General features: G+C 43.5%; 1 protein-coding gene across 5 annotated transcripts in view; it reads left to right on the top strand.

The window, feature by feature from the left end:
• The window catches only part of ALDH1A2 (aldehyde dehydrogenase 1 family member A2), a 180,435-nt gene that overhangs the window by 145,123 nt on the left and 23,034 nt on the right, over positions 1-12,278 (top strand). For 3 of the 5 annotated variants that reach the window (XR_008621184.3, XR_008621183.3, XM_055098816.3), the window contains exons 9-12: positions 1,518-1,702; positions 3,415-3,579; positions 4,297-4,454; positions 4,747-4,821. Coding sequence is in view for 3 of the 5 variants with exons in the window: in XM_055098816.3 (XP_054954791.1) it covers positions 1,518-1,702; positions 3,415-3,579; positions 4,297-4,454; positions 4,747-4,821 (583 nt within the window). In the remaining 2 variants the exon portion in view is untranslated. Of the gene's footprint in view, positions 1-1,517; positions 1,703-3,414; positions 3,580-4,296; positions 4,455-4,746; positions 4,822-10,293; positions 12,157-12,278 lie in introns of those variants that run through there. The other 2 variants (XM_003827885.6, XM_055098817.2) reach the window with 2 other exon arrangements.

Here is a 12,278-nt window from a genome sequence, read left to right as displayed (position 1 = left end):
AAAATGGTTTAATAATGGGGAAAGAGCACTTTTCAGTTGACGACTGAACCAGTTGTTTTCTAGACACTAATGAGCCATTTTGAATCTGTGATGTTGTAGAATAGGGGGATGAGATGAAGGCTTGGTCAGTGGCATATGGTTCAACAGCAGTGGTCTCAGCTGCTGAGCACCTGAAGGATAGTCTCTCTGCCTAGATTCAATAAATCTGTAACTTTTCAACTGTGCCTGGTGGCTGGTAGACCATTTTAAATAAATCCGACTTCACCAGCCCTGCCAGCATTTTCCAAATCCACAGCCCCTTCTCTGTTTAGTCAATTCCAGCCCCTTTCTGTTGCTCCCATGACTTTCAGTTAGGATGACAGCACACGTGGGTCAGTTCGGTATGAGTAGTCCTAAAGCTGGGATGATTCCACTTGCCAGTAGGACCTTACAGAGGCTTAGAGCAGTAACTGAGAAACCCCATGTCTCTAGGAAGGATGCCACCTAGGCCGTTCTGCACAGGTGTGACCTTTCTGTTTGAAAAGCTCTCCAGGTAAGGAAATCCCACCATCTCATTCAGTGATTTTTTTTTTTCCCTCCACTTTTTGCCAGGCAGAGCTGCTTTCCCAGTCTCACCACCAGAGAGATCAGAAAACCAAAAGCAGATTGCTTGAATTTCAGCCCCAGCTTGGAATTTGCAGAGTTCAGCTTTAGCTTTATATTAGTTGTCAAGAAAATCAGAATCCTTATGCCTGTTCCTCTTGAGGAGTAGGAACTCCATCTCCCTAGCATTGACTGATTCATTTATTCAGTCAGTCGGTCATTTAGCAACTAATGCACCTCAGATTAAGCTGTTTTGAAGTGTAAGATATAAGGGATGAATATGGAAGAGTTATCATAGGATTTTACCCAAGTCCATGTCAATCTAGAGGAAATTTAGTGTCTTCGAAGAAGACCCGTTGGTGTTACGGTTTAATCCCCCAAATACCAAACATACAGCCCCAAGGCCCTGTAGATTAGGAGTTGTAAATTGGCCAAATACAAAATATAGACCATGTTTACCTGTCTAAACGTTACACTATGTTCAAAACAAGAACTGCACATTAAAATATTGATTTCTGTGAAAATTGAGAAGATCTGGCAACCTGGGGCTCATATTTATGCATGGCAATGATTAAATGTAGTGGCTTTCCTTCTTAGCCCCTCCATTACATTGCTTTACCACCTGGCAGACTCATACCTTTACCTTATCTCCCAAGCCCTGTGGTATATAGGGGTTTGAGACTCCTGTTATACACGAGGTTCAGTACCTCTGTTGGCAGAATAAGAAAGAGACCCAAAGAAGTGAAGTTGTTCAAGTTCACATAGCATGTCAGGGTGTAGTTAGAACTAGTTGCATTCCCAATCCAGGGCTATTCATGGTTATGTCACGCAGTGAGCACACTATACCTAGGGCTTTGGAGAGGGGAGGGAGGTGGCTTCATAGACAGGCCCCTCCCCAGGCAAAGCAGTGAGAACATGGCTGTTTCCTCTTGTAGTGGACTATGCTGTGGAGCAGGCCCACCAGGGTGTGTTCTTCAATCAAGGTCAGTGCTGCACTGCAGGCTCTCGCATCTTCGTGGAGGAGTCCATCTATGAGGAGTTTGTGAGAAGAAGCGTGGAGCGGGCCAAGAGGCGCATAGTGGGGAGTCCCTTTGACCCCACCACTGAGCAGGGTCCCCAGGTAGAAAAATCATAACCATTCCCTTTGTTTACTTAATCCTTGACTGGCACAGAACTGTGTACACTCTAGTAGGACCCAGCAAAGCGACATCTTCCTTTTCGGCTGACTCCTTTATTCTCCACCATGTCTTCGTGGCTGGAAATGGAGCCAGAGAGGGATTGCTTATTTCTTATGCTTCTCTTTCCCTTTCTAAGTTTTATCTCTGAAAAACTATGGGATTACCATTACTTTAAGAATATTCTGGCTGGGCGCAGTGGCTCACGCCTGTAATCTCAGCTTTTAGGGAGGCCGAGGCGGGTGAATCATGAGGTCAGGAGATCGAGACCATCCTGGCTAATATGGTGAAACCCCGTCTCTACTAAAAATACAAAAAAAAATTAGCCGGGCGAGGTGGCGGGTACCTGTAATCCCAGCTACTCGGGAGGCTGAGGTAGGAGAATGGCGTGAACCTGGGAGATGGAGCTTACAGACTGTGCCACTGCACTCCACCAGCCTGGGCGAAAGAGCAAGACTCCGTCTCAAAAAAAAAAAAAAAAAAAAAAAAAGAATATTCTGACCTTTGGGACTAAGCTGGAGTCTCTCAGTTCTAAAGAAAGCCATGAGAGTATGACAAGATGGGTCTTGACACTAGAACCCAGTCCCAGTCCTTCCAATCACTGAACTTTAGGACATCCCTACAGATGCCACAGTCAAGGAGGGTAGATATCTTTCTTTCCTAGAGCCACCTGTCCTTTTACGAGCTGCCAAGGAGTCTCTCCAGCAGCCTGAACCAGTCTGGACAGATCACTTGTAGCTTGTGAATGTGTAGGAAGTGAAGGGCTGGCTCACTTCCCTTTTGCTGTATGGTTATTCTTAATCTGAAGGCCTCGTGTACTTTAGTGGGGTGGGGAGGGCCACAAAGTCTCTCCTGAACAGCCTCCTCTGCAGGTTCACCATAATCATCAAGGCATATTTCTAAAGGGAATTCTGGTTTTAATCTGTAGACAGGTTCTGAGAATTTTTAGAAGGAACCTGGACCAGTTCTTATATGGGTCACTAAAGCATGGGTTTAGGGATTATTCAAGAGAAGATTGATGTTCTGGCTGAGCCATTCAAACTTGGGTAAATGTAGGTTTTTGTGTTATTTACCATAATAAGCAAATGATAACTCCGTCAGTTTTTTGGGGGAAGACTGACCTTGTTTTTTTTGGACTAGGAAGCTCATCCTTCACTCTTTACTGTTAATATTTTCCTCTAAAGTTCCTCTAAAAGTGTAATAGGAATTCCTTTAAAAACAAACCACAATAAGATTGGGTATGTAGCACTATCTAAAAAGGCTGTGTGCTAATTTTTGCCTCTTTTTACTATCAATACAACTTGCTAAGTTACTTAATTATAAAAGTCAATTTTCCCTCATATGAACATTGAATAGTAAATTAGCCAGTGTCTCCATCATTTTGAAACATTTTTCTAAATGTTCAGCTGGTACTTCTGATTAGGCAATATCATCAGAGCAGTACATTTATTGGAATCGTCGATATATTAGGATTAACCATACAAAATTGCCAGTTTTTTGTAGGTCAAAAATTGGTAAGTAATAGCAGTTTTATATGATCTGACTGGGTGTAGTTAAACTTTGAAAAAAACCCTAAAATGAAAGATTCTCAAGAACATACTTATTTCCATTTTCATAGAAGGTTGTATTTGGAGTCATTAAGTCTTGTCTGCCACAGATTGATAAGAAACAGTACAACAAGATCTTGGAACTCATCCAGAGTGGTGTGGCCGAGGGCGCCAAGCTGGAATGTGGAGGCAAAGGACTGGGCCGAAAGGGGTTTTTCATTGAGCCCACAGTGTTTTCCAACGTCACTGATGATATGCGGATTGCCAAGGAGGAGGTATCAAATATGCTGTTCTTACAAAAGCCACATCTTTCTTGGGATCATTTCTAGAGCATTTCTAGTGGATGATATTAGAGTTTTAGCTCTTTATATTTTACATATATTCATTTTGCAACAGTAATGAACATGGCTATGAAAATTCCAGTTTCAAGAAGAAAAATAAACCAAAAGACAAGCAAGCTAGGTGGAGGCCAGGTGACATGCTATGTGCTTATGATTATTATTAGCCAACAGAACAATCAGAATAGCCTACCATTGGCCTCAACAATACACTGGCAATAGTTCAGCTCTCCTAAATGTGGGTCACTAGGATGTTAACCAGGAGAGAGAATCCACTGAAGCATCTTTACATCTGTGCAAGAGAGGGACAAGGAGCAAATCAGCCCACAGTCCAGAGCATTCCGTTCTGGAGCAGTGTTTGCAGGATCACAGAGGATGCCACTTGCTCTTCTGTACCTAAAGAAGACACCCCTAGTATACACAGTGGAATCAAGTGATGCTGGAGAGGTTGGGGAAGTTGGGGAGGTTAAACACTAATGTCAGACTCTTCTTGCATAATCTTATCCTAGGAAAGGTTGGGAGATTTTACAGTTTTGTACTGCTAAACTTAAATGTCATTTAAGTAATCAAGGCAGAGTAAACTTGCATTGAAATGTGGAAAGCAGGTAAAGGAATGCCAGAGCAACCATGTTGAGTCATATTATCTTTTTGCAGATCTTTGGCCCTGTTCAGGAAATTTTGAGATTTAAGACGATGGATGAAGTTATCGAAAGAGCCAATAACTCAGACTTTGGACTCGTAGCAGCTGTCTTTACTAATGACATCAACAAGGCCCTCACAGTGTCTTCTGCAATGCAAGCTGGGACTGTTTGGTAAGATCAGAGTCAGTCTTGTAACAAATTCCACTGGTGGTATAGGGACCAGGGTGAAATAAACAAGTATCTTCTTGGAAGGATGGGGAATACCAAAAGCAACCAAAGTTCACCAGAAAAGGGGTACACTCCTTACTGCTTAGATCCAGAAATCAAAGTAGATTTTAAATTACAAATTTTTCCTCTGGAGGAAAGGAATTTAAAAATAAAACTTCTAAAAGAAATACCATGCCAGTCAGATTATGTGCTCAGACTTCACATGAACTCACAGTACTATGTTTTCTTCTTTCAGGATCAATTGTTACAATGCCTTAAATGCCCAGAGCCCCTTTGGGGGATTCAAGATGTCTGGAAATGGGAGAGAAATGTAAGTCTTAAAGTTGCTGATGCCTGCAGAGAAATAGATTGCAAATATCAGCACAGAGCAGTACTTAAAAAATAGTTTAATTATCTTACACTCATCCATACATTCAACATACATTTCGTGGAGCACATGCTACTATAAGCTAAGTTCTATTACATGTTATAGAGATGAATAAAACACAATTCCATTTCCCAAAGTGAGAATGGAAAAAATTAATGTACCATTAATTCCCTGTAATAAAGGCTATGATAGAAGTATGTTAAACATTTTGTCAGTACAGAGAAAAATCAATTAATTTTGACTGCTCGGGTCCTAGAAGACTTCACAAAGGAAGTAACCATTTTTCCTGGAAGTAACATCCAGGAAAAGAACCCACTTTCCCTCCTTTTGAAAGAAACTGATCTGTATTTGCCAAATGCTGTGACTCACAGAGGAAACATGTTTCATGCCCGTTCCCTCAGCCATTACTGAATGCCTGTTTTTTTGAGCAAATGCCTAGTTCACAATCTAACAAGTATTGAGCATAAATATGTACAAAGAACTGTGCTTGGTCTATGGAGGAAGATGCAGGTCCTTAAGGCATTTAATATGTTTTGGGGTAAATAAAACTAATAACATTGAAAGAATCAGAGGAATCGCAGAAAAGACTGTAAACCAATGGAGGAGCTCAGGGATAGGGAAGATCATTGTGAGCTGGAAAAATCTGGGAAACCTTTAGATATGATCTGCTACAGGGATTTGTGTCAGCCTTTCAAGAAGAGGAATGCTTGGATAGAGAAGGGGGAATATATTTTCAAGTTTGTCGGGCAAAGCAGGGTAGCAGTGGGGGAGAGTGAGTAAAGGTATTGCGGGAAAAATAACTGTAGTGTTTGTGGGAGAAATGCAGTGAACCAACAAGACTAGAGCAGAGGATTTACATACTTCACATAGTTTCACTGGTAATTTCAAGCTCCCAAGCAAAACTATAAAGTAGGTATAGCTTGGAGATTAGAGCAGTTTCTAGAATCACACTGCTCGGATTTGAATCCTGCCACTATTACTACCTGTGCAACCTTGGACAAATTACTTAATCTAAGCCTCAGTTACCTCATCTCTAAGATGGGAATAATTATACTACCTACCTCAGGGTTCTTGTGAGGATTAAGTGTAAGAATTAAGTATGCAAACATCCAACAATGTCTGGCAAGCCTTCAGAAAATGTTAGCTGCAATCATCATTATTCATCAAGCAGATTAGTGTTATATAGATGATTCCTCTTTTTCTTAACCTGTAACTTTGGCGGAAGTTTCCCTAAATTCCAGCTGGTGTCACCAACTTCTGTTCTGACAGCCAGAACCTATAACCAATCTGGGTCATATTTGTTCAGTTCTTAGTATTCCTTCAGCTTTTACAGAGTCTTCATGTACTCCAGGTATCTCTTCATTTGCTTTTGACCTTCACCTTCTGCTTCCACTTTTCAAGATGCATTCCGCTTCTTATTTCATTTCCTTCCTCTATGTCTGTGCTCTCCCAGTCTCTGAAATGCTGGGGGCAGTCACTGGCTCTGGGAATGCTGCTTGCATTGATTGTTTTGTTACAGATCATTAACAGGGTGAATCATGAGCATAAAATATACTTTCAATAAATGATCGCTGGTTGATGGAGCCTAATCCCAGGCTAATCCATGGTCCCTCATTGTGGGCACACTTGTTACATTAGCTGAGTCTAGTCTATTCCCATCAGAAATGTTCTCCTTGCCCAGAAAGGTGGTCCAGGAGACAGTTTGGCTCTATCTGAACCTCATATAACAGTGCTTAAGAGACCGAAGAACCATTTCTCTCTACTTGTCTTCCAGGCCCTATGGTGACTGGACCTTCTCAGTGCAGTTAAAAAATAATTAGGAAATGCTGTTCTTTGATGAGACCCACTGCATCTTGTCTAGATTGCATGTTTGTTTGTTTGTTTGTCTCTACTTACCCCCAAAACATGTTTTCTCTTTCTTAAATGACCCTGAGTGACAGAAAATGCTTCAAATAAAAGAACCTGCTCTGTCTTGGTCCCCAACTCTTCCACCTCATTTGATACAGCCTCAGAAACTCCACTTAATCCTCCATCTAGACAGAATTGTTTGTCTCATGGCCTGCAAACTCCATGCAGCTTTGGTCCCTGACACCTCCCTGTCTATACCTAAGAGGAGCAGAGACGTGAAGTGGCACTTCCAGAAACATCTGGAAACTCCCAGGAGGGCTGACCTAGCCCATGAGGTCTCCCCACAGAGAGCTGTGGGGAGGGCTGCCCTCTTAATTCCCAGGCTCAGAGACGAGCTTTTCTCAGGTCCTCCTGCCCACCTATTTCTGCCTGTTTCACTTTTCCTGTCCTTTTTCTTACTTCCTTATCAAACTCCCCTGAGATGAGGGGTGGCAAAGCACAAGCCATAAAATGTCACAAACTGAGGAGATGGAAAGAATTCTGTGAACCTCAGCATTTTAAAAACTCAGGACACTGGCTTTGAAAATGAGAAGCATTGTTAGATGCTCTAAATCAGAGCTTGTCAAATTTATGTGTGTGTGTGTGTGCACACACAGAGAAGTCACCTCCAGTCTGGGTGATGGTTTTGTTAAGCATGCGTATCTAGGGACCCACTCTCAGAGATTCTGAGTTAGTTGATCTGCGATAGGACCCAGGAACTGCGTTTTTAACAAGCTTCCAGAGTGACTCCAGTATACATCACTGCCCAGGACCCACAGAGAAGCACCTCCGTTCCAGCAGGGTTTTACATTGCATCACACACCCAAACACTGGGATCCACCAGTCACCCTTGAAAGCAACCTGCCTTCCGGTGACCCGCTCCCACCCACCCTCTCAGTCCTGACCACCTGCAAGCTCCTCTGATGCTGATGGTCTGGAGACCTTACTCTGCTCTGAGAAATGCTGCTGCAAGTCAAGTAAAAGAGCAGGAAAATATATACCGTAAACAGAAACTCTTACTTGTTTTATGAGCAAGTCTGAGTGAGTCCTAAAATGGCTGGCCAAGAGCTACCAATACTGACAGGTTACCTTAAAGCCTCTAGGTGTGCCAAGTTTGATTTATCTTAGGGACTAGAACCTAGTCTTCTAAATGTGATTTTGCCTTGATGTTTCGTCCTGCTGTGAAGGTAACCACACAGAGAGATTGGGCTGCATCAGTAATGATATGCATACCTTTTGTGCATCAGTGAGCTTCTTCCCTGTTAACTGTATGTGCCACAAAATTTAGCTGGAGTAAATAAATATGAGACAGAAATCTTGGAACAAGATGGTGAAATTGCTTAAGAATCCAGACTTCAGGGCTCAATGACCTTTGAGCATGTTTCCCAAAGTGTGACCCACATGACCATCTGTCTCTCAGTCTCCTGATCCCTCCGTAGAGCTTCTGAAACTGAATCTTTGTGGGGTGGGGGTAGCGTTCAAGAATCAAAAGTTGAACCAAGCTCTTTGGGTGATACTTATGTATACTGAGGTTCAGGAACTGCTGGAGAGATGACTGGGCACCAAGAGGATGACAGTGACTCAGCTGGCATCCCTTAGCTGGTTCATGGCAGAGCTGAGTGGGCACTCCTGTCTCTGACCCCAGCTTCAGTGCTCTTTATCTCCTCCATGCCTCCTCAGTCGTGCTGCTCTAAGACTGCTTACTGGCTTTCCTTCATGTCCTGGGCACAGAGCAGTTCTTTTGGTAGCAGATTTGAGTCCACTTCCCCCGTGCACAGATCACTGCTCAGGACCCAGAGAGGAGCAGCTCTGCTCCAGCAGGGTTTTCCATTGCATCACACACCCAAACGGTAGGATCCAACAGTCACACTTGAAAGCAACCATAATCGTGAGGTTTCTGACTCTGTAGACTTCCTTACATTTCTCACAACCTAGTTAGAGAGTCACATGGGGGTGAAGTGTGGCTCGCGACCTGCCCCAACAAGTGCGTGCAGAAGCCAGGAAACAAAGGAGTAAATTCACTTCAAATGGGATGCACATGGTGTCCGTGATGAAGAGACACATTCAGAATGGCCCAAGGACAGGAAAATGACCAGAGAGAGCCAGAGCTGAGCTGGTAATAAAGAGACTCTGAGACTGAGTGGAGTTAATGAGGGAAGCATGCAATGAGTGGGGCAATTTCAGTTGGTTTCTCTCATTCCTCTAAGCGAAATGAACTATACGGACAGGAGAACAGCCTGCTTGCCCCAGTCTCTCCTTGGCCGCCCTCTGTTGTCCCTGTCAACTCAGGTGCCCACGGTGCTCAGAGGAGGTGCTGGCAAAGCCACTGGAGCCTTATGTAGGCCATGGGGGCTCCTAAAAGGAACCTGAATGAATCATTTACAGCAGGTCTCTCTTGTAAAGCCCAGCCACAGTAACTCGTACACTGACTGTTTCAAAAGACAGCCTTTCTTAATCATTTAATTGTTTCATATTCAAATATATCTCCTAATTGTTTTTATTTTTTCCTGATCTAGAAGATATGACAACAGGGTAGAACTTGGGAAGAGGGAATAGGAAGCTCACCCTTCCTCCTTCCCTCCTCCCCTCTCTACTTTCCTTCCTTCCTTGGTCATCAGGTACCTTCTTTGTGCCTGCTGTTGTAGGCTATACCCTATGTTTGGTGGAAGGCAAAAAGAAAAATCAGTAGGATACAACTCAGTAGGGAAGACAGAGATATTCAAGCCCCTTGTCCTCCCAGTGTGATAAGTGTGGTGGTTGAGGTGTGAACAAGGGGCTCTGTGAACAGAGAGGATGAAAGAGGAGCTCCTCCTGAGGCTGTTGGGAAAAGCATCACTGAAGAGTGACTTTCAGAAGAAGAGAAGAAAAAGAGGAGAACATGCGTGATTTTATAATGAAATAGATAAAAGGAAAAAAGTCATTTAAACAAGGCAAAAAGAACAGGAGAATAGAGAAGAGATGTGGAGGAGAAGGAGCACTATAGTAAACATGCAGAAGGACAGGAACACTTAGACATGTGACCCACTCCCACCCTCCGTCTTGGGGGAGGAAAGCACACTACTGTCCCAAAGAACTAATACTGAACCAGTGCTGCCTTGTGGAGAGAGGCATGGCCAAGGCGTTCAGAGACCTGGGCCTGGTCCCACTGCTGCCCACAGCACTCAGCCTCTGAGCACAGCCTGGGGTCATCTGTGTGCCCTCTGGCCAAGGCTGACGGTAGTTCTCTGAGTAAATTGATAGTCATTTGCCTGTCTGTGCAGTATTGTGAAAACAAGTCACCTTTTAACTTTAAAACTACTTTAAAAAACTTTAAAGTTTTAAAAAAAACTTTAAAAACTACTCATGAGATGACAGTTTCTCTGACCCTCAGAGGAAGGCTGGGCTGCGCATACGTGAGGAATTTTTACATGAACATCCCAGGACTTGCTGTTCGCAGGTGATAAACTGCACCTCCCCAGGACTCCCGCTGCACTCACATGCAGCTCCCTGGACTTCTGGTATCTGACCCGGCCCATTTCTGTGTTTCAGGGGAGAATTTGGCTTGCGGGAGTACTCAGAAGTTAAGACGGTGACAGTAAAGATCCCCCAGAAGAACTCCTAAGAAGGCCAAGAAGGAAGATGAAGCCCAGCCTGCACGTCTGTCCCTCTCTGCTTTCTCTGTAGGGCCCAGCTCTCAGGAATACAAAGTTGAGCCACGGTCCTTACTTAAAGATTGAAAAGATAACATGTAGGCCAGGCAGGTCACTGCACAACTAAAGCAAACCAGCTGGGTACAGTTTCTTGGCACTCTGTAAGGGGCCACCTTAATCATACCAAATATCGGGGAAAGTGGGATAAAGGGAGGAGGAGGAGCTAGCAGACACATCCAGTATCTCCTTCTGGAGCACAGCATGAAATAAGGGAGCTGTATTATTTCATGCCTTTGTCACAAAGAACTTTCCTCTTAAGGAAAGGTGACCTTTCTACTGTCTTCATTTTCCTCCTTCCAGGCCCTCCTCGCTCACCCACCCCTCCCTCTCTTCCAAGGAGATCTCAGCTGAGCTCATTCTGGGGCAGATGTTTGGGCCGGGAACAATTTTCCAAGGTTGTAAAGCCAAATTATCATTTCATGTTATCCATTTCTTCAAAGCAAAACATGAAATGGTTTTAGCTAGAGTCAGACCAGAATGAAAATGCCAGGAGCTGGTACACTACAGATGTAGTAAGAACCTGGGATATTCCTGACCCAATCTGGTTTTCTTTTACCCATAAATAACATGAATGAAAAAAGATTGGGACAATAGAGACCGGAAGTCATCATGTGCAGTTCACCGCTTCTGAGCTTGCTGCAGTTTTGGGGTGTGTGTGTATTAGATTCCTTCTCAGTTATTCTGGAATAAGGCAAGGAGTGGGTTGTTTTTCATAGCTAGATAACATCTTTTCCAAAGTTTTTCTTAGAACCAACCAAAAAACAATCCGAGTAGGCCCAAGAATTTGATAATGCTGGATGCCTTGCAGACATCATTCAGTTTCTAATATTGGGCAACAATTATTATTAAATGAATTATTTCTGTAGTTGGAATCTGTACCTTCTGAACCTCTACACCAATAACTGCTGCAGGTGCTGCAGGTGTGATTTTGGTCTGTCACACTGTACCCTACATCTATCATAATGTGCCCTGTATCTATTGGCAGTGACCTTGGAAAATCTGGCCAAGCCTAGGGGTTTCCTTTTCCATTTGCCAAGTTCCATTGTGCCAGGACTGCCGTGCTCCACTGAGCTCCTCTGTCACACCCCATTCTTGCCCCTCACTGAGCAGGCCATGGCCTACAGCTTGCAGGGAGTAAAGCAGGCCCGCCTCCCTTTCTTCCCATCCACATACTCCTCTTCTGCTTTCCAGTGACTCCACCAGTTTGATGTGGGAAGTGTTAGCTTCCTTTCCTTCTTCCATCCCTTCTTCCATCTTCCAGCTGTCAAATCCAATCCAGTCTCTAACCTAGATGCAGATCATTTATTTAAAAGTACCAAACATAACACAGAGTATGTGGAATATGGGCAACATATATATAGCCTTCTGTATTTAACGATCTTCTGCTTCTTAACCGTACCAGTTTTCTATTTATAACTCTTATCTATCCATGATGTTTTAAAGTCTCCACTTGCTGTTATTTACAAACGACAGTGCATTCAGCAGCCCAGTGCCGTGAGCCCTGACAGATGCCGTATTTCTGAGTGCTTCCATGTGAATGCTGCCCTCCTGTAGCATGTGTCCAAGTGGACATAGCCACTAACCAACTAGTTACCTTTGGACTGCAACAAAAAATGTGAAAATGAAGATTTATTTCTTTTAATTTACTTAAAAAGAAACCTCTGTGCTAGCAATAAAGCATTTATATTGTGTACTCCTTGGGATTGTTTGGCTGTGTCTGTAAGTCTTTGGGTCATACTGAGTCTATTTGGGTCCTTCCTCAGCTGCTGGGTTTTTCAGCTGTGTTGCCCTCTTGGGTAACTGAGCAGAAGCCTGCAAGGGTAT

The sequence above is a fragment of the Pan paniscus genome, chromosome 16 (genome assembly GCF_029289425.2).
Source record: "Pan paniscus chromosome 16, NHGRI_mPanPan1-v2.0_pri, whole genome shotgun sequence".
In the NCBI taxonomy this organism is placed as follows: domain Eukaryota; kingdom Metazoa; phylum Chordata; class Mammalia; order Primates; family Hominidae; genus Pan; species Pan paniscus.
The sequence above is the reverse complement of the archived record's forward strand: the minus strand, read 5'-3'. Positions and strand labels throughout refer to the sequence as shown.